General features: G+C 39.9%; 1 protein-coding gene across 10 annotated transcripts in view; it reads left to right on the top strand.

Annotated features, from left to right (window-relative positions):
* The window catches only part of TNRC6C (trinucleotide repeat containing adaptor 6C), a 92,844-nt gene extending 68,492 nt beyond the window's left edge, over positions 1 to 24,352 (top strand). For 4 of the 10 annotated variants that reach the window (XM_033002512.2, XM_033002501.2, XM_033002503.2 and 1 more), the window contains 13 exons: positions 2,172 to 2,345; positions 4,670 to 4,816; positions 5,289 to 5,411; positions 6,781 to 6,864; positions 7,188 to 7,419; positions 9,100 to 9,267; positions 10,384 to 10,575; positions 10,721 to 10,864; positions 13,691 to 13,807; positions 16,061 to 16,255; positions 17,616 to 17,686; positions 18,418 to 18,557; positions 22,456 to 24,352. In XM_033002512.2, coding sequence (XP_032858403.1) covers positions 2,172 to 2,345; positions 4,670 to 4,816; positions 5,289 to 5,411; positions 6,781 to 6,864; positions 7,188 to 7,419; positions 9,100 to 9,267; positions 10,384 to 10,575; positions 10,721 to 10,864; positions 13,691 to 13,807; positions 16,061 to 16,255; positions 17,616 to 17,686; positions 18,418 to 18,557; positions 22,456 to 22,816 — 2,148 coding nt within the window. In that variant the 3' untranslated portion in view covers positions 22,817 to 24,352. The remainder of the gene's footprint in view (positions 1 to 2,171; positions 2,346 to 4,669; positions 4,817 to 5,288; positions 5,412 to 6,780; positions 6,865 to 7,187; positions 7,420 to 9,099; positions 9,268 to 10,383; positions 10,576 to 10,720; positions 10,865 to 13,690; positions 13,808 to 16,060; positions 16,256 to 17,615; positions 17,687 to 18,417; positions 18,558 to 22,455) is intronic. The other 6 variants (XM_033002506.2, XM_033002502.2, XM_033002508.2 and 3 more) reach the window with 4 other exon arrangements.
* Positions 24,353 to 26,737: the final 2,385 nt, after the last annotated feature.

Raw genomic sequence — 26,737 nt, 5'->3', positions numbered from 1 at the left:
AGTTACTGAAGGGAAAAGGTTAGCTAGAAAAGATTACTCTTCAGGAAACAATTATTACATAAAGGAGCCTGAAAAATAATGGGTCACAAACCATTGTCAGCAGTAAAGGTATCACCTAGTCTGGGTTGAGAATGACTGATGAGTACTTTATGTTGACCAAATCAAATACTTTGTTAAATGAATTGGTTTCAGTTCTACTTAGAGCAGAGATCTGTGCAGCACAGTTGGCACCTTACGACAAGTTCAAATTAAATAAAAACAAAACAAAACAAAACAGAAAAAACCAACAAAACAAAAAAGAACAAAGTGAATGTGAACAGTGTGTATAAACTTGCTACAAAGGGCATTTGCTGCAGTTCAGCCAAGGAACACATTTGTGAAGGTGGCCTTGCAGCAAGAGTCCGCCTGTTCTGGAAATCACATGTCTGAGTCTCCAGTGTGGCTTGTCCTCCAATGTCCCTGGCACTGCCTATTTCAAAGATGAGAAAAGACAATGTCAATGAGACAAGACTTGAATAAATTTTGGGGGCAGGGAGGAATTACATTGGTCTTTTGTGGTCAATAGGTCTGTTCACATAGGAAACAATGGCATCTGAAGGAGAGAGCACGCACGAAGCTTGAAATTATTTTCACTTTAAAGGGAGAAGGGTAGAACTGTAAACATATGTCTGTGATCTAAGGAGAAATCCTTGAACCTGTTACTGTCATGCAAGCTGCAGTTGTTTGTGGAGTGTGACTGATGTCCAGTAGAATGTAAAATATCTTGAGCTGAAAGGCCTTGGGGATATCATTAGAAAATGTCAGTGTCCCCCTCAGGATAGTCAGATAGCATGTCAAGTGTCACTCTGCCTGATAGTAAAGAAACTTTTTCTTTGCATCAAAGGAGAGCTGTTGAAAATGCATTTTTCAGGATTAACTTAGAACATAAAATTTACAGAGTGTGCTTGCTGCATTACGTTATTCGTTTGGGTATCTGGTTGGTAGACTGGGCTGCTTTTTTAACAAAGAAGGTTTATCAGTATCTCACAATCTCCTAGGGCATTGAATTTATCGGTTGAAATAACCTAGCTCCTCACCTATTTAAAAGCCTTTCTTTGCAATGAATATATTTCCTGAAAAACACCAGTCCAGCACATTATAAATTAGAGATTTTTCACTCTGCCTGTTTTTGGAGCTCTACTGTGTACACAGTATTATTTGATCACACTTGCCGAAGGCTTCCCAGACATGAAAGCACAGTTTGAGATAGAACTTGGTACCCCACTGTAATACTAGCTAAATATCTACCTGCTCAATTGTGGATTATATGATTAGTTTCATTTTCTGACTTGCTGTTTGCCCCCTATGGGTGCTGCCTTCTGTGCATTGTATCCAGGTTTGACCATGATTCCTTACACCCAGTTATGAGAGAGGGCTCCTTATGTCTTCCTAAAATCTGCCTCCTCCCAGGGGACGTTCAGGCAGTGTCTTAATTGCTTTCCTAGGAAGAGGCTACACAGACATTATCATTAATGGTTTTAAGTATTTTTGTGTTCATTGAATGGGTTGTTTATTGAGTGTAATGTTTCATAGTGGATAATAATAACTCAGTGCTATGTGAATATTAAAAGAGGCTCATGTGTCTCAGTTAGGAAAGGGGATTAATGCAAAAAAGCTTTTTTAAGAGCAGAGCTATGATGTGGAACCAAATACAGACTGGTGTCAAATAAGCTGATCTGGCCCTCCCAAGTTCTGGGTTAGCAAAGGCGAGGCGGTATGTCGTGTGTCGGTGCTCTGCTGCTGAGAGTTCAGCAAGCTAACAGAAGGTTTTCCTGAAACAAGCTGGGTCTCTTCCCTTTCCACCTTCCAATGTAGTGGAGAAAGAGGAGAAAATATAAGGGGGGAAGAGGTGATGGCCACATGATAGCTCTGCGATGGGTTGCCAGAATCCCTCCTTTCCTTCTGGAGAGGTGGGTGAGGGTGGTTGTGCGTTTGCGGATTAAGTGTAACAAAGTGAAGAAAAACAGTACCTTAATCCTATTTCTCTCTTTCTTCTCCCTTCACTCCATATTTTTCATACCTTTTTTTTTTATTATTATTTATTTTTTAAAATATTTTTATTCATCCATGCCCTTTTATATTTCCATGGGACACTGTTTTGTGTGCTGTCTGCTCCTGGGCACCGCACACAGCTCACCCTTTCTTTCTCCAATCAGGATGGCGGCCTAGTGGAAGAGCCCACTACTTCACCATTTTTGCCTTCACCAAGCCTGAAGCTCCCCCTTTCAAACAGTGCACTCCCTAATCAGACCCTGGGCGGGATTGCCTCAGGGCTGGGCATGCAAAACTTGAATTCTTCTAGACAGGTAAGGCCACTGGAGAAGATCCCAAGTTGAATTTCAGCACTCTTGGACTGCTGCTAGTGCCCGTCACTCCCTTGGGGAAAACAGTGGTTTAAACTGCAAGTGCGTGCATGTCGTGGTTTGGGTCTGGTTGGCAGCCAACCACAATGCAGCAGCTCTCTCTCCCTTCCCCTCTGGCAATGAGAAGGGACAGAGAGCCAGGCTTGGGGTCCAAGATAGGACTGGGATGGGGAGAAAATTCCCCTTTATTGTCACGAGCAAAAGGCAGACTCGTTAGGGGAAGGAAAAAAGAACATACATTTATTACAGACACTAACAACACATAACAGAGTAGGACAGTGAGAAGCATTGCCACATCTTGAGAACACCTTCCCCCCACCCCTTCCTTCATCCCAGGCTCAGCTCTGCTCCCGATATCTCTACCTCCTCCCCCAGGGGCGCAGGGGCAGGGAATGGGGGGTGCAGTCAGCGCTGCCACTTGCCTTATCTTCGGTGAGGGGAGTGTCTGGAACTTGTTCCTCCTGCTCCATCGTAGTCCCCCTCTCACAGGAGACAGTCCTCCACAAACTTTCTCCGACATGAATTCCTCCCATGGGCCGCAGCGTTCCCCACGCTGCTCCATCATGGGTCACTAACTTCCTCCGACTGGATTCCCTCCCACGGCTGCAGCCCTTCCCGAGCTGCTCCGGCGTGGGACTCCCCCGCATGCTGCAATCCTCCCAGCACTGAATTACAGCAGCGGGGCTGCCTTTTCCCATGAGACCCCGGCCTTCTTCGGGCACAGAACCTTGATCATCTGAGCAGGAGCCACAGGCCATAAATCAATGTCTGCTCCACCGTAGATCTTCATGGGTGGCGGGGGGGGCCTCCCTGCCGTCTCACCACAGGATACAGGGGGGTCTCTGCTCTGGCACACATCCCCCCCTCCTTTCTTCCTCCGTTCCTCCACTGACCTTGGTGTTCATGCAGCTGCAGCAACTCCTCCTCACAAGTCCCACTGCCCGTCACCACGTCCCTTCTTAAATACGTTATCGCAGAGGCTCAATTTCCCAAACAGAAGTGGAGCTGACTTGGAGCTGGGGGAGCTTCGAGAAGCTTCTCACAGGGGGCCTCCCCGATAGCCCCCTCCCCTGCCACCAAAAAACTCCACCATTCACTCAACCCAGGACAGTGCAACATCTTTGTTCACATGAGTATCAGTGGGGAAACTACCTGCTGCGTAAACGTTTCACATTATAAGACATAAAACAACTGCTTAGTTGTAATTAGCCTGTTAATTACAGGCATCCATTGAGAGAAGACTGTACTGTTACGGATTTATACCACTGAACCCTGGTATAGCTCTGCCTTGATTGATGTGAGGTTTCTTTTTTTGAGGCATTGCTAATTGTCACAGACTCTAAGGCAGAGACATTGCTCTAATTCGTCTTTCCTGGCTGGCATAATTATTCAGTGATGAGATGGGTGAGAAGTGATGTGGACTTTTTTATTCGTGCTGTAAGTGTCAAGACAACTCATGGCTTTGACAGGTGGTAAGAAAGAGGTGCTTCTAGCACCTCTGGTTAAAGAGAGCATTGCGGCAAGAGGGATGTTTAGGCCCTTGGGTAGGGCATGCTAAAAGGGAAAGAAAAGGAAAGGAGATGGAGGGGAAGATTGATAAGCACCACGAGACTAAGAGGCCATAAACTACTGTTGATTATGAAAAGGTTATTTTTGCCATATAAATTGAAGTTCCAGCAAAGATAAGAAATAACAACACAGAAAAAACTCTTCGTATCATTCTATGGTGGCTTTTATGAAGTATATTCTTCTAAAGTTAGTTTTCTAAAGGCAATAGTTGTCCATCACTTACAGCCCATTAAGCACATCTTTCAGAAGCGGAGACTGCCCGTATAGCATGTCCATTATCAGTAGCTTTGTAAAATGACTAAGTATATAAAACTGCCTAGCTAATTTAAGGATTGGGATGCTGTGAGTTTAATGACGCCATTCTCTTGTCCCTTGCTACACAAATACAAACATTTTGGCGAGTACTTTTCGTTGCTCATCTTGTGACCCTCTAGGGTTATGCATCCTTATAAAAGCAGTCTTTAACTTCAGCTACCCTTTGTTCAGGCACCTGTACAAGTTTTGGAGGTTTGGGATGTTGGGTACATGGTGATCTTTGCCATGCCTGATTCTAAACCTGATTGACGATACAGTCGGTATGTACTGGTTTCTTCATCTGTGTCTGTCATAATCACTGAAGATAAAGACTGCACAGTAACTTGCAGGCTGTATGTTGAGCGATGTCTTTAAATGCCAATGTCTTTCTTGTCCCGCGGTAGATACCGAGTGGCAATCTGGGTATGTTTGGCAATAGCGGAGCAGCACAAGCCAGGACCATGCAACAGCCGCAGCAACCGCCAGTGCAACCTCTTAATTCATCCCAGCCTAGTCTTCGTGCTCAAGTGCCTCAGTTTCTATCCCCTCAGGTTAGATGACACTTCCACTCCTGAGTCTTCCCTTTCCCTGGAACTCTTCCATCCGCCCTCTCCTCTCCATATGCATTCTGTCATGCTTCTGAGGCTTTGCAGCTACTGTTGCCTGGCTGTGTCTGTGTTGATTTATTTACTAGCCAGTAAGCATGTTACACGGGTAAGATGTTCTTGTGTGTATATTCTGTACGTTATCTATGTGGGCACATTGTTGTGTTCCTTTTTGCAAAAAGTAGTGTTTGTAGAGAGCTGAGAAGTTTGCTCTCAGCTCTTTTTCTATAAGTGGACATTTTTAGTATGGCTATTAAGATTTGTATTACAACCTCTTGTTAATTTTTGGATAGTTCATGGTACTACTTCTACTAATAGTAATATTTCCAGCTGATGTCTTGTGACTCTTATTAATGGCTTACACGGTTGCCAGTGTTAAACGTGAATGTACAATGTTTAATATACTACTTTTTCTTAGGTTCAAGCACAGCTTTTGCAGTTTGCAGCAAAAAACATTGGTCTCAGCCCTGCACAGTTAACCTCGCCAATTAATAATCCTCAGCATATGACGATGTTGAACCAGCTCTATCAGCTGCAGCTGGTAAGTTAAAAGACATGGCAAATAAGCTCTAAATCAGAATTGAAGGCTTGAAGATAAAATAAGAGAGTGGCTAGCTAAAATTTTAAGTAGACATGACAGATCTTTAGAACAATCCAATGCTGATTTCTTTGGTAGAGTTTCTTTTAAAAGAAACAAAATAATGGCTTTTGCCTCAAGCTTTATAAATAGTCATTTGAGGAATAATTAGCCTTTACAGCTGATCAGTGAAACTAGAAAGTCAGTTGTCTTTGTTCTGGTATGAGTAACGAAGTGTATTCTCAAACAGCACTAATTGTGTATTACCTGCCAACATATGCAACTGATTGACCAGCTGGAAGACCTTTGTCACAACAGAATGGGAGAAATCTTGGCAGTGCTGGTCACCTGAGTTACTGGGAGAACTTCCTTCAGTTGCCTCACTAAATAATAAAGTCTAGGGTAAAATTCCCCTAATAAATGGAACGTATGTTAAACACATCATGTGATAAGACCTACTTGTTCTTGAAAAGTTGTGCACTTTTGCTATATTTGCAAATTTTACATATATGTGTGTAAGTATGAAAATATTTAATGGATTTTAAGAATAATTTTAAAAGAGATACTGCTAACAGTAAGTCAGTATTTGCTAGGGTTAGACATAAAATTGAGTCTGGCAAACTATCTTAGTTGCTGATCTCAATGTGCTACTCAAAGTCTTATTAGTAAGTGTTTGATACTATTATTCATTTCTGGTTATGTTTCCTACTTTTGAGGAGTTCAGCATTGATCTCATGCCATGGTAATAACTGAACAGTACCCAGCTACTTGAAAAATACCTGTACAGGACTCCTTTTGGATTTTACGTTCACATGTTTCAGAGAAACACCTTGAAAGAAAAAATTCTGCCTAGTTAAGCACATTAAAATTGTGGAATTCTTCCAGAATAAAGCAGCACAACTGATTAAATACAAAGTGTTGACAGAACTCAAAATGGCCAAAACAGAAGTAAATATTAGTATTTCTCCTATTTGTATAATATTATAAACTTTTAGATTTTAATTTTTGCTTTGCATTACATTTTTTTTCAGAAAAAAAATAGGTTCCTGTCTGATGACCACTTATTGCTCACAAACTTACTCAGCAGTTTTTTATTGGTGTGTTTGGTTTAAAAAAAAAAAAAAAAAAACAAAACCAAATGAACACTGGACTTGTTACAAATGTATTTTATAGTATATTTGTTTAAGATTGTTACTTTTGCTTCATTGATTGTTTTCAGAAAACTCCAATGTTTCTCCCTTTCCTGTTTTATAATGTACCAGAGCAGTTCAGGCAAGCTTGTTCAGCTTATTGTGTATGTTTGGACCTCTGACCTCTCATTTCTATCTTGTAGGCGTACCAACGTTTACAAATCCAGCAGCAGATGTTACAGGCTCAGCGTAACGTTTCCGGACCCATGAGACAACAGGAGCAGCAAGTAGGTTTGCCTGCCAGTTCAATCTCCCCATTAGAGTTTGGTTTCAATAGCTTAAAGAGATTGTACTACATTATACCAAAGCAGCTAAAGCACTCTTGGAAACAATAATATAGTGCATGGCTTGAGTATTGAAAAGGAAAGAGTGCTAGAGTAATAAAGCTGTTTCACAGCATTCAGTTATTGGAGGAAAGCTCTTCAACCCTTAATACAGTCAATTTTTATTTGTAAAGAAATCTATTGTGTTATTTCAGTGTAGAGAAAAGCAGAAGAAATCTAGTGTCTTTTTGTTCAATTGAGCATTTATTGATTCTTTTTCTTGCCAGGTTGCACGTACAATCAATAACATGCAGCAGCAGATCCAGCAGCACCAGCGCCAGCTGGCCCAGGCCCTGCTTATGAAGCAGCAGCCTCCCCCTCCACATCTATCTTTGCACCCCTCTGCAGGCAAATCAGCCATGGATAGCTTTTCACCCCATCCCCAGGCTTCCGGCCTACCTGACCTGCAGACCAAAGAGCAACAGTCTTCACCGAACACCTTTGCTCCTTACCCTCTTGGTAAGTGTCCTTCCTTAAAGCAGTTCCCTATGAAAAAGACAGAGGGGGTGTATTATGTTAGTTCAGCATGTAAATATTTTACTCCACAGTATAACAAATACAGAAATACATAAGATAAGTTTATTAAAAAATGCTGCAATGCCAAAACAAAATCATGGTACTACGTGCCTGTGTGGTTCAAGTGGGCTGTATTTGCTCGCCTGTGCTCTGCCTACAAATATCAGAAAAGAAGATTTGCTTAATTAACTATCTATGTATGGTGCTATTTATGAACTAAATATAAATGAATAGCATCATGTTGTAAAATACACAAATGTCATACTGATAAATAGGCATATCGTCTGGAAGTCATGCAAAGTCATCTTTCCGCTCTAATCAGCACTGGTAAGGCATCAATTTTGGTCAATCTATTTCAAGAAAGATATGGACCAGTTTAAGGGATGCAGAAAGAGTGTTGTGCAGATGGTTAGATGTTTCAGAAACATGGCTGCTAAGGACAAAAGAAATCCTCTGCTCACTTTAAAGAGAAGACTTTAAACATGCAGGAATCTTCAAAAATGTAAAAGGCAGCTGTGGAGAAGTTTTCTTGCATGTGGCTAATACAAGAGATAATAAGTTTTCTTGCATAAAAGGAGATAAGGATCGCTTATTTGCTTTAAGCAAAGCAGAGTACTGGAATAAATTATATGGGAAGTTTCTGAAATCTTCACCAGTCATTTTGTGGTAGGTTAGACATAGACCTGTCATATATGACTGATATCAATATAATTTATTCGGCTTTAAGACAGGGTGAACAGAACAATCTTTCAGACCTGTTTTCTGTGATTGTTTGATGTATGCTACCGACTTCGTTTATGACATAAAAGAATTAATTTAATCTCTTTGTGACTCTGTGCTGTGTACAATAGAATTGCCAAGCTTTATCTACCATGCAGCAGTTAGGAAGGTGATTTTGACTGCTATGGTGAGCTTTTATAGCAGGGAGCATCAGAAGGCAAAAGAATTTATGAATTAAAGGCCTAAGTCTGAGAGGTTCTTATCATAACTCAGCTTCCTGTGATCTGCTAACATTCAGGTTTATATATCGAAAAGGACTCAGATTTGTGTCACAGAAGCATATAAAAATTATTGCTTAAATACAGCCTGAGTGATTTTGTTCTGTGTACAAAAATATATGCCCAAATAGTACAATACCAGCTCTGATGAATAGCAGCTGTTTGTATGACCTTTTAATCAGTTGCTTTGTTTGGGATTTTTAAAATGTTGTTAGCAAAATAAAATGGCAGACATCATGGGGGGGTGCTGGTGAGACATTAGGAATATTTTGGCTTAGCAATGGAATGCTACAAGTTCTTCACTGGTTCTAACGTAGCATTCCAATGCCTTTTCTGCAACAAGTGAGGAGACTGCAAGTAAAAGTACTGACAGCACTGAAATACTATCCCTACATCTTTTTTCCTTTTAGCACAATTTTAACATTTTCTGAATTCATGGGAGTTATATTGGTGTTCCCATAAAGGCAAAAGTTCTTGATAGCAGGTTGAAAACATGCATGGTAAATTAACACATGCATTCAGATGTCTGAAAATCGATGTCTAATAATTTCTTTAGCTGGATTTTTAAATATATCTTTTAATCCTCCAGTATACGATGGATATCTAATCACCTATTTCCCTTTAGCTGGACTGAACCCGAACATGAATGTAAATAACATGGACATTACTGGTGGTTTGTCAGTGAAGGATACTTCTCAGTCCCAGTCTCGCCTTCCTCAGTGGACACACCCCAACTCAATGGATAATCTGTCTAGTGCTGCTTCTTCGCTTGACCAGAACTCCAGCAAGCACGGTACGTCGCGTTTAATCTCTGTGTCAGTCTGGCTTTTTTTTTTGCAATCTGACTTGAGTCATATTGCAATTGTGATTTTTTGCCTCGTGTTACTATTTTCAGTAAGTGCTCATAAATGTTTGGTACAGAGCGTCCTTTGAGACTGTGATATTTTTAAGGTGATTTCTGCAGCAGTCACATTCAGCAATGCACTGAAGTTCTTGCAGCTATCACTTCCTACATGCAATGTAGGCATGTGTTTTTTCATTTGCTGGGTTTTGTTGCTCAGAACATGACGTTCAAGTAAAACAAGCCATTAGTGTTGGCAAAACAAGTCTTACAGGCTTTCCCTTACTCCAGATCTGCATACCTTTAATCCAAAAAAACTTGACATTGGCTTTCTCCCACAGTTTTTCCAATATCACCAACCTTTCATAATTACCCACCCTGGGAGTTAGAAGCACAGACATAGTATTTTTCCAGAAGTGATTGCTAATCTGTTTGAACACCTTTATCCCTAACACCTCCAGAATCCTGAGTCGTTTATTCCCGTATTTCCTGTACCAAGTTTATTCTGTTATAATATGGTGCTCTGTTAACTTTATTGTATCTTGGATTTTATTATGAGCAGCATGAATTACTTCTTTTACCATAGATTTTTATTCTGCAAGGAGCTGTACCGCTTATGCCAGAGTGTTGTTTGATAATTTGTAGGAACAGAAGAATGGCCATTTCAAATCATCCATCTCGTCAGCAATGAATACCTAGAGAAGGGTGAGAAGAGGGCTTGCCCACGGTGATATGCCTTAGTATGCTGTCTCAGCAAATTCCTGTTTACCATCAGTGTAATGATTTGAATTTCTTAGTCTCTTTTTAGCAGTAATGTAATGTGGATTTCTTGAACTTGAGTGTCTAGATTGTACCAGCAGTGTATCTCACAGCTGTCATTTCTAGTCAGGCTCCAGCGGCTGTTAAGCCTTGTTTACTGTGTTTATATTTTAGTTTTCTTTTTTATCTTAGTAACACAGGAGAAAAAAAAAAAAAAAAGAAAATAACAACAAAACAGGGACTGATGAAATTCCACACCCCAAATTAGTCCCGCTCCTAAACAAAGCCTTTCCATTTCATTCATTACAGGTGCTATACCTGGAGGTTTAAGTATTGGTCCTCCGGGAAAGTCCTCCATTGATGATTCTTATGGCCGGTATGATCTGATTCAAAACAGTGAATCGCCCGCCAGTCCACCCGTAGCTGTTCCTCACAGCTGGTCACGTGCCAAAACCGATAGTGATAAAATTTCCAATGGCTCCAGCATAAACTGGCCACCAGGTAACAAAATACAAAGCATTCGTTTTACTGATGTCCTTAAAATGTATTGTTGGTTTTATTTATTGAACCCTCATGCCTTCTGATACACAGGAACTTTGGAGGATTCTGACTTTATATACTCTTCTTTTTCTTATATTTGAAACAGAGTTTCATCCAGGCGTGCCATGGAAAGGACTGCAGAATATTGATCCTGAAAATGACCCTGATGTTACTCCTGGAAGTGTTCCAACTGGGCCTACCATAAACACCACGATACAGGATGTTAATCGCTATCTTCTCAAGAGTGGAGGTAAACACACAAATGACTTCCACATCTGTGTATACTTTCTTTTTCTTTCAAAAAAAGTTCACTTCATGTATTATAGATATAGTATATTTTTGCATGTAATCCCAATGTAATAATGCTTCTGCTCTGAACTTTCACTGAAAATCCAGAAATACTTGATTTAAATATGGGACTAAGAAGTTTCTGGTTTTCCATGGGAAAGGCTGTGAGATGTAATATAAACTTCTGTGGTCACTGGAAGTTTTTGTAACCTGTAGCACTTTGTTTTGAACAAGATTTCACTCTCCATACTGCCTAACCTCTTATGTACACTTTGTGAAATACTCAGAAGACACGATACAAAAGTTCCGCAGTTGTTGCTGAGGCAGCAGGCTTCTGTCACACTAATTAATTCTAGCTCTGTTAGAAGATCCACCAGGAAAATGCATCAGACCTTTTTTATCCTCAAATCCATCAAAGAAAAGAAAAAATAGGGACTTGACTAGTAAACTAGTATTTCCCAGTGCCATTTCCATGCCTTTTGTCTTGGCAGTGCTTACTCCAGAACTAGAAAGCTATTCTCTAAAACAATAAACCACTGGGACTATACTACTTGCTAACTAGATGTACTGAAAGTGGACCAAGGAAAAGGTCGCTTGCTTTAATTGTGGTCAGCATGTCAAAATAGGCAAATTATCTGCACTGTATTAGAGCTCTCGGATATGCACAGGGATAGTATAATCGGGTTGTCAAGAAGGACTTGTCAGGATTAAAAATATGGATTTTGTTCTGGTAATTACATCTGTGATATCTGTGTAGATTGTAAATATAAATTGTTTCCACTTCTGGGCTTGTTAACTCAGGCGAAGGGATATGAAACGTGAGGGAAAGGAAGCAGGGGTTTTCATTGCCTTGAATGATTTTAGTTGTCTCTTACCAGAAAGCAATCTTTATTTAAGCTGAAACATGAAGTGTTTGTGTGCATGAGTAATGCTGAATTAACTTTTAATGACCCAAATGTACTTCAAGGGGCAGGCAACCTGGATGAAGTTATTTTTTAAAAAAAAAAAAAAAAAGGTATAAAGACATAATTCAGTCACAGTTCAGGTATGGTGCATCCAAGAAATACTCCCTTTAGGCCAAAAGCCTAGCCTTGCAGAGCTATACCTGTAAATTAGATGATACCTACACAGGTCTTCTTTATAGAAAGAAAGCATACATGAGCTCTGTTGATGTATAATCCTCTCTGTGGACTGAAGAAAGAATTATGCTACTTAGAGAGAGTCAGTGTAGATGATCTTTGCAGAAGTAAATAGGCCCTGAAGAACCAGAAACTTCTGAAAAGTAGTGTCTGTTGGGGTCCATATATGCTTCCTTTCCTCCTTAGCTTTTTAGCTTGTTGATCATATAATTTTAATAAAAAATGTAGTTGCTTGAACCTGTTTCTTTATGCTCATATAACCTAGGAGTTTGCTTCTAGGTAAAATTATCTGTTATTGTCAGTACCGCTCCGTATGAGAGTGGGGCTTTCATGACCCACTCCCAGGAAGAGGCTGTCTTTGGATACTAGAGCTTGAAGTACACAGGTTGTATTAACAGAGCTGATCTCCATTTAGAGGGCTAGACTGTGGTGTATACCGCCTTGCACTGCACACTTAGACAAAACCTAAGCTTCTGGGTTGGCTTCTGTTTTGCCCTGTTTGCTAATGAAGTTCTGCAGGGTCAGCTTCTATGAGCTGTAAGTCTTAGCCACGTGGAACCAGGAACTGTTTCAGCTCTGTGGACATACAGGCCTTTGAATCTGATAGAATTCCCTCACTCCTGCCTGGGGAATAGATTATTTTCAGAGAAGGCCTTGATACAGAGTTAATTTGCTTGATACTGATGTCTATATTGGTGTCCTTTGGAGCACAGTGAGTCTGGATAAGGTAAACTTTGGTTGGTTGCTGTTCCAGTTGAAAATACAGCCTGTGTTTTATATTGAGCTGTGAGGAATGAGATTGTCCTTTTAATTCCTCCCTTCTACCTCAGTACAGTGCTCTTTTCCAGAGAACTCGCCTATTTTTATTAGTCAGTTAAAGATGTTTCAGTATCACAGTCCATCTCTGTATGTCAGGAATGATAAGTCACCTAGGGTACACACTTAATTTTGTTGGTATCTGGAGCGAATACTTCCAGCTCTTCTGGTCTTTATAATGAAGATACTTTATTTTATGTTCAGTTTCTTTTATTTGCTGCCAGTAAGGAAATTGTACATATGCTTAGATAGCTCCTCGGATTGTAAATGATTTACCAAGATGGTTTCAGGCTATTTCATTTAATGTTATCAGTTTGAGAAGATTGCTAAAATACATCCTTGCTTTACTGAAAGTCTGCAAAATTCTAAAGATGTTTGTGGGCATTAGGTTGTAGGAGTAGCACTTAGCTCAAGTAGTTTAGGACAAATCACCCATGGTAAGAGGTTAGTTTATCATATGCATCTATGCTCATCTACAGTTGCCATTGCTTAAGTCAGCCTGCAAAGCACCTTTATAAATGAAGCCTGTTCCTTGAGACTAAAAAGTTTAACACTGATTTTTTGAGTCGTGTATCATAGAGGAAATGCAGAATTTATCTTCTGCACAGGTGCTAGTACATTTACTACTGTGCCAGCTTTCTTTTCTTTTCTACTAAAGACTTCTGCTTCACTTTATCATGCTTTCTATAACATTTCATTCCTAGACTTCAGAGACCAGGCTGATTAAGGAAAATGCCTTGCATGGTTTGTATTTGCACATAATAGATTTGCTTATGTCACACCAGACATCATTATGCCCATCTTTCTTAGTTGCTTCTCTGCTGGTTCTGCAGGGTCATCCCCAACATCATCTCAGAATGCCACGCTGCCTTCATCGAGTGCCTGGCCGCTTAGTGCCTCCGGCTACAGTAGCTCTTTCAGCAGCATTGCATCCGCACCTAGCACTGCAGGTACGAAAAATGGCCTTTCTACTTTCACATCCTTCTGCATTCTGAGAAAAGGCCCTAGAAAGTGCTTTCCCAGTTATTACAGTAGTGCCACTATAGACAGAAGCATATATTTCAGTCCTGTGTTAGGAAGGCAGCTCTTCAGTGGTGAGCGTTGAACGGTATGCCTGGAATTGTGCTAAGGAAAAATGTTTCTATTCCACATGGTGCCACGTGCTGCCACCCTGTATTGGCATCGAGATCTCTTAACGACTATTTCCATTGCCACTTTGAGGAGGAATATTCTGTTGTCTGGGATGTCAGTAGAAACACCCCTACTGGACCCTTCCAGTAAGAGCTGATGCAACATTTTTGTTAATAAACTCACTGTTAAAAGTGAACCATCTTCCACCTAGGAAAAAGAATAGTAGTACCTCAAGGAGGTACTCTGCATGCCTGTGGAGGGGTCGGGTTTGGGGCTCTTAAATGTCTTTTAATAGTCAATCTAAAGCCTGACGCTCCCCTATATGGCTGAGCTTGTAGATGGTCTAAATAATAACCCCATTCTTTTTAATGAGCTATAAATTCTGTGGCACCTCTCTCTATAAATCATGGAAATTTTGCTTGCAAACTGGCTGCCTAAGTATCCAGTTTGTCCCATTATAAAAGTGTGTTGGGGCTGTTGTATGGATCGTATTAGCATTTGCATATCTAATCAATGAAAACCCTCCACCTCTTTGAATAAATGAAGCTGCAACCTCCAGGTCATACTGCAGAATGCAAAACAAAAAGGGTTGGTTTGAAATGTTTTACTCTAGTGAAAGGAAAGGAAAGAAATGGCTTGCTTTTCTTTTATCTGTCACGCATTTCTGCTTTATTTGCTTTTTATTTTTTTGCAGTGTCATCTAATCTTTGTGTTAACCCCATGAGAAGTAGTGACATAGCAACATCTAATCTGGGGTAATGTGCACGTATCATGTGCTACATCGCAGGCTGAGCTGCTCTGAGTTCTAAAACTCAGACTTTCTCTCTTTCCTCCCCACCATTTTACCCTTGTTAATGTTTTCATCATCACTGTCAAATTATTTTTGTTGCTACAATTTGCAAGAAGAGGGGAGAGTGGTTGCCCTTTCACTTAAACTGTTATGATTCAGTATAAAATAATTGAGTTAAATGATACAGATAAATAGAGGTAGTATAAGATTACTCTGCCAGTTTAAATATGGTATTAAAAAGATTCACAAGATTTTTGCATCTTGGACTTCGTCAGACCAAGTATTTTCTTGCTGTCTGCAATTAACATTAAAGCATTAAGGCAGCATAATCACAGTATCATTTGCTCTGGCAGAAGATGCAGTGATCTGACCATTTCAGTCCATTCCAGTCGGACACTGCTAATGTTAGTAACAGTGGAACTGTGCTGTGACAAGGAAACTGGACTCTTAACTTCACCACATACGTTGGTACAAGGAAGAAAGGCAGGCATGTGTAAGTCTAAAGGTGAATAAAGGATTTTGTTATGGTATCTGTAATTTGAATCAATTTTGTCTGCCACTCTGTATGCTAAACTGTTATTTTTAGGTTTTATATTATTTTATAAAACTGTTTTGGCAGCAACTGTAGTAAGATAGTTTAAAAACTGATTAGGGAAATAACAAACTGAACAGTAAAAGGTTATGAAGAGTGACAGGCTGTGGTATGGTCTAATCTTCTGAAGACTTTATTTTTCTCAAAGACACTTGGAAGAAAGAATGTCTGTTACTTTGAATGTTCAGAAATACATTTTTTGTTGGTCTTTTATCTTTGGAGTTTTAATAATATATCAGAGCATATTGATTATTGATATACTAGTTACTTTATATTAGATAAAATGAGTTGTGTGAGAAAAAGTGATGAAGTTCTATTAAACCTTTGAGAGAGACAATCTTGAAGTGCTTCATTATAATTTTGAGGAAATTCGATTTCAAATACTTAAGTCAGTTTTCTGGTCTTTTGCAAGGAAGTGAAATAGTAGGAGATTTTTGAGAAGGAGCTGTATATGTAGCAGGTGTTGTGAGATTCATTAAATACTAAATTCTTTGAAAATGTAAATACTAGGGTAAGTAGGTACAAAGGATATAGGATTTATATCACTGGATGGTACAGAATGTTCCTCTTTTCTCTCCTGAAAAGTTGGAAGAGTATAGTCAATGCAGAAGCTTGATGATTACCCTTCCTATTTGGTTTAACAGTTGTTGCTAATTAAAAATACACAAATGTATTTTTTTTCTATTGCAGGTAAACTGTCAGACATCAAGTCTACGTGGTCCTCTGGCCCAATCTCTCACACACAAGCCTCTCTATCCCATGAACTATGGAAGGTACCCAGAAACACTACTGCTCCTACGAGACCACCTCCAGGCTTAACAAACACCAAGCCATCGTCTACATGGGGTGCCAGTCCCCTGGGTTGGACCAGCTCTTACTCCTCTGGTACTCTTGACTTCTGTCTCCTCCAACACCACAGTGCCGCCTTTTTATAATTGTTTGCTTTTATTCTGTGTTCCAGTAGCGAGGCACCCCATACCTGTGCATTAGGCTCCAGAAACTTGAGGTTTAATACAAGTAGAGTGTGTCTGTTCATTTTAGTTAGGATAATCTGTAAATGAAGCTTTCATCTTTCAGATGGTCATATTAGTAATTTTACATAGGAATTGCCAAGTTATTTAACTTCAAGTTGGATTTTTTTTTTCTATTTCCTTAATTTCTAAAAATATATTTTAAACATGTTTCTTGTTTTGTGGTATGATCTATGACTGCCTACAAGGCTTCAATGTAAGTGAATCAGCCCATTGAATTTAATATGGAACACATTTTTGCAGCATGGATATGAAGCATTTAGGACCTGATGGCATTGCAGGGCCCTCTAGGAATGTCTTCAGTTTTTTCATGCAGGCTCTTTTTTGAAGTGTCGTTGTTTTGCTTAAATACAAATATGAGAAACCATGGATCTGGCTATATAAATGTATACATCATGTTTGTTTGTGAGGTACTGTCAGCTGCAAAAGTATTACACCTATTTTATAAAGCTGACTATTTTATTAATCTTCTTCCACTGAGTTGGTAATGAAGTGATTTAAGTGTTTTTTCCTCATCTTGGCATTTATTTTGTATCTGTTTTCTTCACCAAAACCCCACCTGGTGGGCAGATAATGCTGATGCCAGGATTCCCTCTGGAGCCTGAGTGTGGTCATGCATGTGACTACAGAAGTACTGCGGTTTCTCAAATGCCACTCATAAATACCAAGCCCGTGCAGTTTCTCATTGTAAAACACCAAGCTGAAGTTGGAAAAGCAGGTTTTGTTGGTTATGTCCTTGTATCTTTAATCAGAACATTGTCAGTGCAGAAATATGTTTTGAATAAGTCATATACATTAATCTATCATTGGCAAGATAGCAGAATGCTGCAGTGCTATAAAAATCTTTAATAGCAAGCAGCAATCTGAGCTTGGACATCTGAATTGCTTTTAAAATGTGTCTTCTAGATTAATTCTAATGTAACCTGAAGATACAGTTTGTTGCAGTGTCATACCTGCATCCGCTAGTTTTCTAATGGTTATTGTGGGAACGTGAAAAATGCCACAGATCTTTTAAATGTAACAAAAGCAGGTTTTCATTCAGCAGCCTTTCATTCCAAAGAAGACAATAAATCAAGATGTGAAGAAACTGCTGTAGGATTTGTTTTCAGTAGCAGTAATGCTTGCTAGTATATTGTGAATCCAGATAAGTTTTCTTCTTGTAATATGCTCTCCACACCACGATAAAATATTTTGTTGTGGAATTTGTATTGTAGGTTCTGCATGGAGTACTGACAGCTCAGGGAGAACAAGCAGCTGGCTGGTTCTTCGAAACCTCACACCCCAGGTAAATAGAATTGTACATAACTAGTTATGAAAAGAGACGTCACATTTAAGAGATAAGAACATTTATCAGCCTTGGTCAATTGGTTCGTTTGAAGGGAGAATAATTATTCTGCATTTATTACAAGTGTCTGTCTTCTACAGGGCATTTTTTAAGTTTTCAAAGTGCTGTCAAATCAAGTATGAACTTTTAAGACTGTAATGAGTCATTCAGTGTGCACCATTTATGTTTGTGTAAGTATGGAGGTGAATGATGATTTAAAGCAGATACAGAGATGTAAAATCTGCTTTTCCTATGTTGTTTTTTTTTTGTTGTTGTTCTTCTAAGTCTGTCAAATCCTCTAGTCCTCCACTAGTGTCATTCACAAGGAAGAACATAAGCCACAAAGCCTTGAATGTAGACATCCAAATTAATCTTGGGGAAAATTTAGTTATATTTATGAACAATGTATTTTTCCTTTGACTTTCAGACTTCTGTGGACTAATGATGAACATAATTTCTATCACCTAAATTGCAAAATTTTGTGCACTGGACTGTAGGGGAAGTCTTAAAAAGACAGGATGTCTCACTCAATGAACACAGGGATAAGTTTGTAATAAAATTCTTCTTATGGAAGAAAAACTTTTTTTTTCTTTCACCTGTACTTATTCTTTAGCTTTTAAAACTTGTTTAGTTAACAAATGTTTAAAATAAAATCACAAAAATAACCTTTTCCCCGCCTTCCCTCTTACCAGATCGATGGTTCCACACTGCGGACACTGTGTTTGCAACACGGCCCTCTAATAACATTCCACTTGAACCTGACACAAGGGAATGCTGTGGTCCGATACAGTTCAAAGGAAGAAGCAGCCAAGGCCCAAAAATCTCTGCATATGTACGTGTCTTCTGTCTCTTTCCTTTATTATGAAGCCAGTTTTATCTCAGAAGCTATTTTCTTAGGCATTTATTTGCTAGGACTCGGAACTGATCACTAGTTGGTTTAATCTGATTTTTGAAATTACCTAATGAGAGAGAAAATATAATTGCAGGCTAGGTACTCATATATTACTGTGTAAGGGGTCATTACAAAACTTGATAATAAATATTCGCCATTGCCAATGTGCTCAGAAAGGATTTGTCACCTCTGAGTCTGTGAGGAATTTGAGATGTGATGAGAATGCCAAAGGAAACTCAGAGCATGAGACAAGGTTTTAGCTTTAGAGAGCAACAGAAAGGACAAACCGATGATGAATAATTACCATGTTTGTGGTGGTCACCTTTTTTAAAGGAGTTATGAAAGAAATTGAAGAAATGTATAACAACAAAATGTGCTTATTAGTTGTCTTAAAATCCATGGGACTAATGACGTACTATGCAAGAGCTGGAGAATTTGAGTGATAAAATGAGTGACAACAGGGAGAATTAAGAATATAGAGACCGATGTTCCAAAAGAATACTCAGGTGCTTAGAGCTGGAAACCAATTTTCTTTATCAACAGGTTATAGCATGAGTATAATGAAAAATACTGATCACAGCAGAAACAGTGTTTGGAACTAGCTGTACTACTGGCCTGATTACCCTCCCTACAGTTAGAAATTTAGGAGCAGTGGTTACTCTGTATGTAAAGTTGCAACTACTTTCCCATTATGAACCTGATTAACAGAAAGTGTAGTAATAATAATTATATTAATGACCATGTTGCTTTTTTAACTGTTGACCATTCCTTAATTAAATATTCTGAAGCAGCATTCAGAACAATTGGAGATGAAAAATTGACCTACCTTAGTTACATCAGTTTAGGTGTGGGCATCGGGTAAAAGAAATAATGCCAAAGGCATAATTAATATGTGAGTTTAAAGATAAGTGCTTATTTTAAATACATACATGGCAATATCTTTACATTATCAGTGATCTTAAAGGCCTCTGTTTAAATTGTTTTTTAATAGGTTGTGGCATAACTATAGTTAAGCTGCTGGCAAGGACAGGACAGACCTTTCTGAATGAAAAGGGTTGAGCTATATATGTGTTTGGTTTGCTGGCAGGGTGACAGTGGTAAAACACAATGGGATTTGTGGAAGCCAACAGGACAGTGTTAGAGTTCCAAGAGACAGCCGCTATCTGTTTCACAGATAAATGTTTACATGGAGTTGATCGCTGCAAAATACATGGCAGAGCCAACAGTCTCAGATCCCATCTGATGTGATAGGAGAAGGGCTTGCACACAGTGTCCATCTCTGGTTGTGTGTGGGTTTTTTGATACATAAATCAGGAGCAGCAATGATTAATACTTTTTGAAAATTAATTAAAAATTTTATGGAGAATGCATAGTTTTCAAAGACTGCGTTTGGATCTCTCCACTTAAATATTTAGTAATGGTAGAAATTCTTAAGTTGTGCTTTTCAGCAAGGAGCATTTCACAAACCCAGCTTGTTGATTGATGGCTTCCAAACCAGAGGCTGCGGTCAGGCGAGGGGGCATCGCCATTACAAACACGTCTGTGCTCCAACGAAAGCGTAGTTGTTAATGTGGATGTTCAGAGTTACGTGCCCTGCAGTGGTGAGACTGAACTAGTGCAGAGAACCTGGAGGTTTAGGCACACAGTGCCAGGTAGATTTATCTTCCATTCTTCTTTAGAAGATCTTAGGTTGCAAAATAAATTCTAGAAGAAAAAAAAAAAAAGCTAGGTTCATGGAAGAAGTCTGCATCCATTGCATTAGTCATGGAGTTATTCTTGTCAAACACATATGAAGGAAGTTAACTTTAAACATACTATTTAAAAAGTGAGGTTTCAGGAAACAGGGTGGGGGAGGAAGAAAGACAAAACCTTCAACTTTGCAGGATGAGTGCTGAATTGCATTGAAGTACAAATCAATTTTCACAGTACAGATGTTGGAAATGTGTTCCCAACACAGCCAGTGGATTTCAAGTGTATTTTTAAATAAAAGCAGGAATAAGCATTAGACACAAAAGAGTTGAACTGTACATTGAAGGGTTAATGTTAAACATTGTGATGGGATAAGACCTTTAAAAGGTATGAAAGCATACTTATTAGTTACATGAGAAAAAAAGGATTCTCTAATCTTTCTGAGTCTCCTAAGTCTTCTGAGAATATTTTAAAAAGGAAGAGGAATTACACACCTCATGGTCCAGAGCTTGCTTTGCTACATTATATGATGCATTGTTGAATCTATATTTTGTATCTTACTTTTTTAGTAAAGCAAAGTGTCGTAATTACTACAGGTGCCACTGCCCAGTGCTCAGAAATAGTAAGAGAGACAGTATTTATACAAAAGTGGTGAAAGGAGGCAGTGTTATCAGGTGCTTGAGCACAGACTTAGAAACAGCATTTCAGCCTTTGCTGCAACTAAATGCTACCATTGAGTGTAATGGCTGTAGACATCCTGAGGTGCAAGGTGTCTGAATTTTATTCTGTTCATATATTTAGAAGATATACAAAAACAACAACAAAAAACCCCAACCAAACCAAAACAAACAAAAGACAAAAACAAAACGAAACAACCAACCCAGAGAGACTTCTTTTCCTGGTTAATTAAGTTTAAAATACACAGTGAATGATTGAATCTGTTGCAGGATTTAAATACTAGAATATAATCGTTGATGAAAAATTAATGTGAAGACATTAGTTTCTGAAAATGCATTATAATAAATTTGTCATTAATGTTATTTGTTATTGATAATGCTGGTATGCTTCTGTCTTTATGCCTGAATAGAGTACAGCCTCCCATGATGCATGTTAGTTAAATGAGGTGGTCTCCACACATACGGCTTTGTGGGTTTACTTACGGATGTAGAAAGGAAGATAGAAAATAGGACAGAGAATCACAGACTCTCAGGATGGTTCGGGTTGGAAGGGACCTTAAAGCCCCCCCAGTGCCCCCCCCTGCCCCGGGCAGGGCCCCCTCCCCCCAGCCCAGGGTGCTCCCAGTCCCGTCCAACCTGGCCTTGAACCCTTCCAGGGAGGGGGCAGCCACAGCTGCTCTGGGCACCCTGGGCCAGCGCCTCGCCCCCCACACCATAAATTTCTTCCTTAGATCTCATCTAAACTGACCCTCTGGCAGTTTAAAACCGTTCCCCCTCGTCCTACCCCCACACCCCCTGACCCAGAGTCCCTCCCCACCTTTCCTGTCCCCCCTTTAAGCCCTGGGAGGCCGCTCGAAGGGCTCCCCGGAGCCTTCTCTTCTCCAGGCTGAACCCCCCCAACTCTCTCAGCCCAGCCCCCCAGGGGAGCTGCTCCAGCCCCCCCAGCATCTTCGTGGCCTCCTCTGGCCCCGCTCGAGCAGCTCCGGGTCCTTCTGCTGTTGGGGGCCCCCGAGCTGGCCCCAGCACTGCAGGGGGGTCTCCCCAGAGCGGAGCAGAGGGGGAGAATCCCCTCCCTGGCCCTGCTGCCCCCCCTGCTCTGGCTGCAGCCCAGGGCACGGGGGGGTTCTGGGCTGCGAGCGCACGGGGCTGCCTCACGGGCAGTTTTCCATCCCTTAATACCCCCCAGGCCCTCTCCTCGGGGCTGCTCTCCAGCCACTCCTCGAGGGCCCAGCCTGGATTTGTGCTGGGGATTTCCCCGACCCACGGGCAGGACCTTGCCCTTGGCCTTGTTGAACTTCATGTGAAGTCTTTGCTTAAGAGACTGGGATTGCTAAGGATGAGCAGATGCGGCATAACTCTTCACCTCAAATTCAGCTTGGGGGAACGTGGATTTATATCCACCTGGGATATTTCCAAACGTGCTCTTCACACCCCTTGTTTCATGTCGCTGCACCTTTTGTTTCTGCCCTCAGGTGTGTCCTCGGAAACACTACCATCCTGGCCGAGTTTGCTGGTGAAGAAGAAGTCAACCGTTTCTTAGCACAAGGCCAGCCCCTGCCGCCCACCTCCAGCTGGCAGTCCAACACTGGAACCAACCAGACCCGCCTGGGCTCCTCGAGCAGCTCTCACGGCTTGGTGCGCAGCGACGCCGGGCACTGGAACACTCCCTGCCTGGGGGGCAAGGGGAGCAGCGACCTGCTGTGGGGGGGGGTGCCGCAGTACTCCAGCAGCCTTTGGGGACCCCCGAGCACCGACGACGGCAGAGTTATCGGAAGCCCGACACCTTTGAATACTCTTCTTCCGGGTGATCTTCTCAGTGGGGAGTCCATCTAGGAAACAAGAGAAACAAAATGGAAATAACAATCATCAGCACTAAAGGAAAAATAAAAATTGTAACCCTTTCCAGTCCCGGGCTTGATGAAGAATCCAGCTTTAACAGATCAGACTGGCAGCCCTTTTTAGTACCTCTGTCCAATATCGAATATGAAACTGCAGAAGTCCTTGTGAACTGTTCATGAAACAGTATGGGCTACTTTTGGTCAGTGTCACATGCTAATGACAGGTTTTATTTTTTTCACGGCTTTTTGTTTTATGTTGTCTTTTTATGTTTGTATGGTGATTTTCAAAACAAAGTATAAAAGCTGCTTAGAATAGGTCTATCATGAAGGGCACTTTTCAGAATTTGGGCTGGAAAGGGTTATTTTATCAACTGGGGGGGGAAGGGGAAATGAAAGCCTATTTAAAATGAGCCTGTGACTATTATGCACATTACCAGAGGCGGACCCAATAATCAGAAAGGGTGAAGTGTGATATTTACCATTGGTACAGAAAAGTAATGAATCTGAATGGTAACTATTGACTGTACAGGTTGAGCGGGGGGGAGGGAGGGCAGGGTTGGGGTATCTCTGTGTCCACTACTCCCATGGATCTGCCTATGCACATTACCCTTGTTTCATTACTTTTTCATGTCATTTTTTTAATCCCAAAAATATAAAAAGTAAACAAAAAAAAAACACAAAAAAAAAAACACACAAAAAAAAAACCACAACAAAAAAAAAAAACATATCAACATGCAAATACTTGAATCCAGCAGGCCAATAACAAAATGTGAACACTTTCTAAGTCTAATTATTACACTTCCAGGTCAGCATCCGTACACAAAAAACAGGCTCTAAGAATTTTTTTTTAAAGTTCAGACTATATGTTTTTGTTGGAACAGATGTATGTATGTGAGTGTGCTTGTGTGTGTGTGTGTGTGTGTATGTGTGCGCGCCCACATGTGGTTTAACTAGAAGTGTGAATTTTTTCCTTTTATTCAGTATATGCTTTTTATTTGCTCATTGGTCAAATGTTTAATTGTTATTAGCTTCTAACTTTGCACTGAGTGTCCGCAGCCCTTCTTGTAGCTAATCCTATAATGGTAAAAAGACAAAAAAAAGAAAAAAAAAAAAAGAAAAAAAAAAAAAAAGAAACTGATAGAAGGGGCCGGCGACAATTCACGTGTAAATGTTTACTCAAGGACTCTTATCGCATTTTAAAAATTACAGTGTGTATCTCTGGAGAATAATATGTATATCTACCTTTAGCAGCTTTTTATTGTGGACTAATGCAAGAAAATTATTACCGGAGTATTGCACCATTTTTCCATTCGGAATATAAAGTTTAAAAAAAATACTCTTGTTGAACTGTGGCCATAGATAATTGTAAAGAGTTGATAGTTCCCTTGCAAGCAGGAACAGAAACAAGCACTTGGACATAGGTTTTGACTGCTTTTGGAGGAGCCAGGAGTTTTGGCTCCCACCTGTTTACAGACCTTTTTTTCTCATTCAGACTTTAAAATAAAAAAGGAATTAAAAAAAAAAAAAAAAAGAAAAAAAAAAAGACTTCCATCATAAAGAAAACTATTTTCAGAATGAAGATATGCTACTTCAGAGCTCTGGGATTGAACAGTGTTGTATTATTCTTTTCTTTGGCCATTGCTGTGTACTATTTTTGTTGTTGTTTTCCTCCTCTTCGTCAAAGTGGCGAAAACTTTGTGATCACTATCTTGCACATGGTGGAAGATGTCTCAGGAAAGCCGGGTTTCCCGAGGAGCAACTCCACACCATTTCATGTATTTTTAAAACCCAACTCCTAGCACTGAAGATATTATTAAAAAACAAAATAAAATAAAAAAAAGACAGTAAGAAAGAAGAAAATACCTAATCTAATGTGTAGCAGTTACATATTTACCAAATAATGGACTCAAAAGAAATAGATGTTTGAAGAGTGCTTTATATATTAAAAAATCGCTTTATGTTTAAAAAAAGATCAATGTTTTTGATTGTTTTGAAAGGAAGAAAGACAATGGAATAACATACACTTCAAGTATGTTTTAAAAATTATATGAACATTGTGCTCCCTGCCTGCTTGGATCAGGAAACTTGTGCATTACTTTTTTTTTTTTTTTGAAGATTAGCTTTTTAATGGTTTTATCAGATTTAAAGGGTCCTGCAAGATTGCAAATTAACAAAAGCTGGTTTTATAGCGGATCATGAACTATGCACAAACTGGGTTCAAGACTTGTTTTTTTTTTTTCTCAAGTTTTAGTAGTGTATTTAGCTGAATAACCTTTCCTCAGAGTAATTGCATCTCATTGCCATTACACGCCTCCTACATATATATTTTATATATATATACACACAGACACTTATATAAAATATGTATGTGTGTATGTGCGTGTTTACATACAATTTTCCATGCTGAAGTTTAGCATTGAGTTGTAGAAAAACTGGTATTTTAAAATTGGGAATGAAAATTTCTGTTTAGGGGTTGGGATGGGTGGGTTTTTGTTTTGGGGGTTTTTTGTTTTTTTTTTTTTTTTTTGGCCTTTCCTTTTGGATTAAAGATGTCTGTAACTCTGAGATTAAAAAAAAAAAAAAAACAACAAAAAACAAACAAACAAACAATTGTGGCTTTTAATGTTTATTCTCCTCATAGAATGTGATTGTTAAAGAACATGCACCGAAAGTTGCTTTCAAGAGTACGAAGATTCTTTGAAACTTAATAAATTGCAGTTTTTTCTTGGCTGTTCAAATAATGTGTATTTTTCTTTTATGCAGGGGATACTAAAAAAAAATATATATATATATATTGTTAAATCTGTTAAGGTATTTCATGGAAGAAGTTTAACTCTTTCAATATTAATGAGAATTAAGTGTACAGCCAGGCAAATCGCTCCTGTAGGTGTAGTCACACCCTTTACTGTGCTTGTTGGCGCTGGCATTCTCATGAGCTTGTACCATGAACGCTTTGCATACTGCATCCAAGAGAGTGATGCATAAAAAGCAGTAATCATTTTTTGTTAGAATTCTGTTTTTCTCATTTATTCATGCCTTTAGCAATACAGTAGATGAATTGTTAACACTTGGAATAGCGCGAGGCTGAAGGCTTCTCTCTGGCATCCCATTTTCTGGACCTGGATGGCTCTAGCTCGAAATTGCCAGTTCCACTAAATTTTATGAGATGGGCAAACAGCCTGTAAATAAAATAGGGGTAGAAACACCGAAGTATTTTCATGTTTGGCCTTTCAGGTTTTGAAATGAAGGAAGGTGTTTCCAGTGGCTAACATTAGGCAGAGGAGGCGAATCACAGAAGGTTCATGGAGGGACCCAACCTTGCTCCATCTCCCTTGTCCAAAGCTGCCGCTCCCCCCCGGCTCCGCCGAGCCAGGGCTTCACCTCTCGGTGGCCCGGGGGGCCCCGTGCCCAGAGCAAGATTCACAGCAGGTCTGGCCCCAGCTCTCCAGTGCTTACGAGTTTGTGCAGCAGAACTCGTTCCACTAATTCGTTTTGAGAAGGACTAAAACTTAACGTGAAGAACTGGATTCGTAAGAAAGCAGTTCACAGCCCTGACCGTCTCCAGCTGCGCTGCACGTGTAGCGCTTTGCTGTCCCTCGGATTATCGGCTACTCTGCCATCAAGTCTGTGTTTTAATAAGAAAGACCCATGGGGCGGGGGGGGGGACGGGACCCAAACATCTCTTGAGAGTTTGCAGTAGAGTTAAAATTGCAAAGCCAGATTTGAGGATAACTTCTGTTATTTAAATAGCTAAAATATCCAGTCTGAGGCCTGTTCTGCTGACTTTTTTTACTGATCCTGCCCCAGAGTTGCCCAGCTGTTGCCACAGCTGTTTTTTTACTGTGAACTGCTTCCCCTCCCATCTCTTTTTTTTTTTTTTTTTTTTCTTCTCCTCTCCCATATGTTTGTAATGAAA

The sequence above is a fragment of the Tyto alba genome, unplaced genomic scaffold (genome assembly GCF_018691265.1).
Source record: "Tyto alba isolate M040663 unplaced genomic scaffold, T.alba_DEE_v4.0 Super-Scaffold_39, whole genome shotgun sequence".
Classification (NCBI taxonomy): Eukaryota; Metazoa; Chordata; class Aves; order Strigiformes; family Tytonidae; genus Tyto; species Tyto alba.
This window is presented reverse-complemented; position numbering and strand designations above follow the sequence as displayed.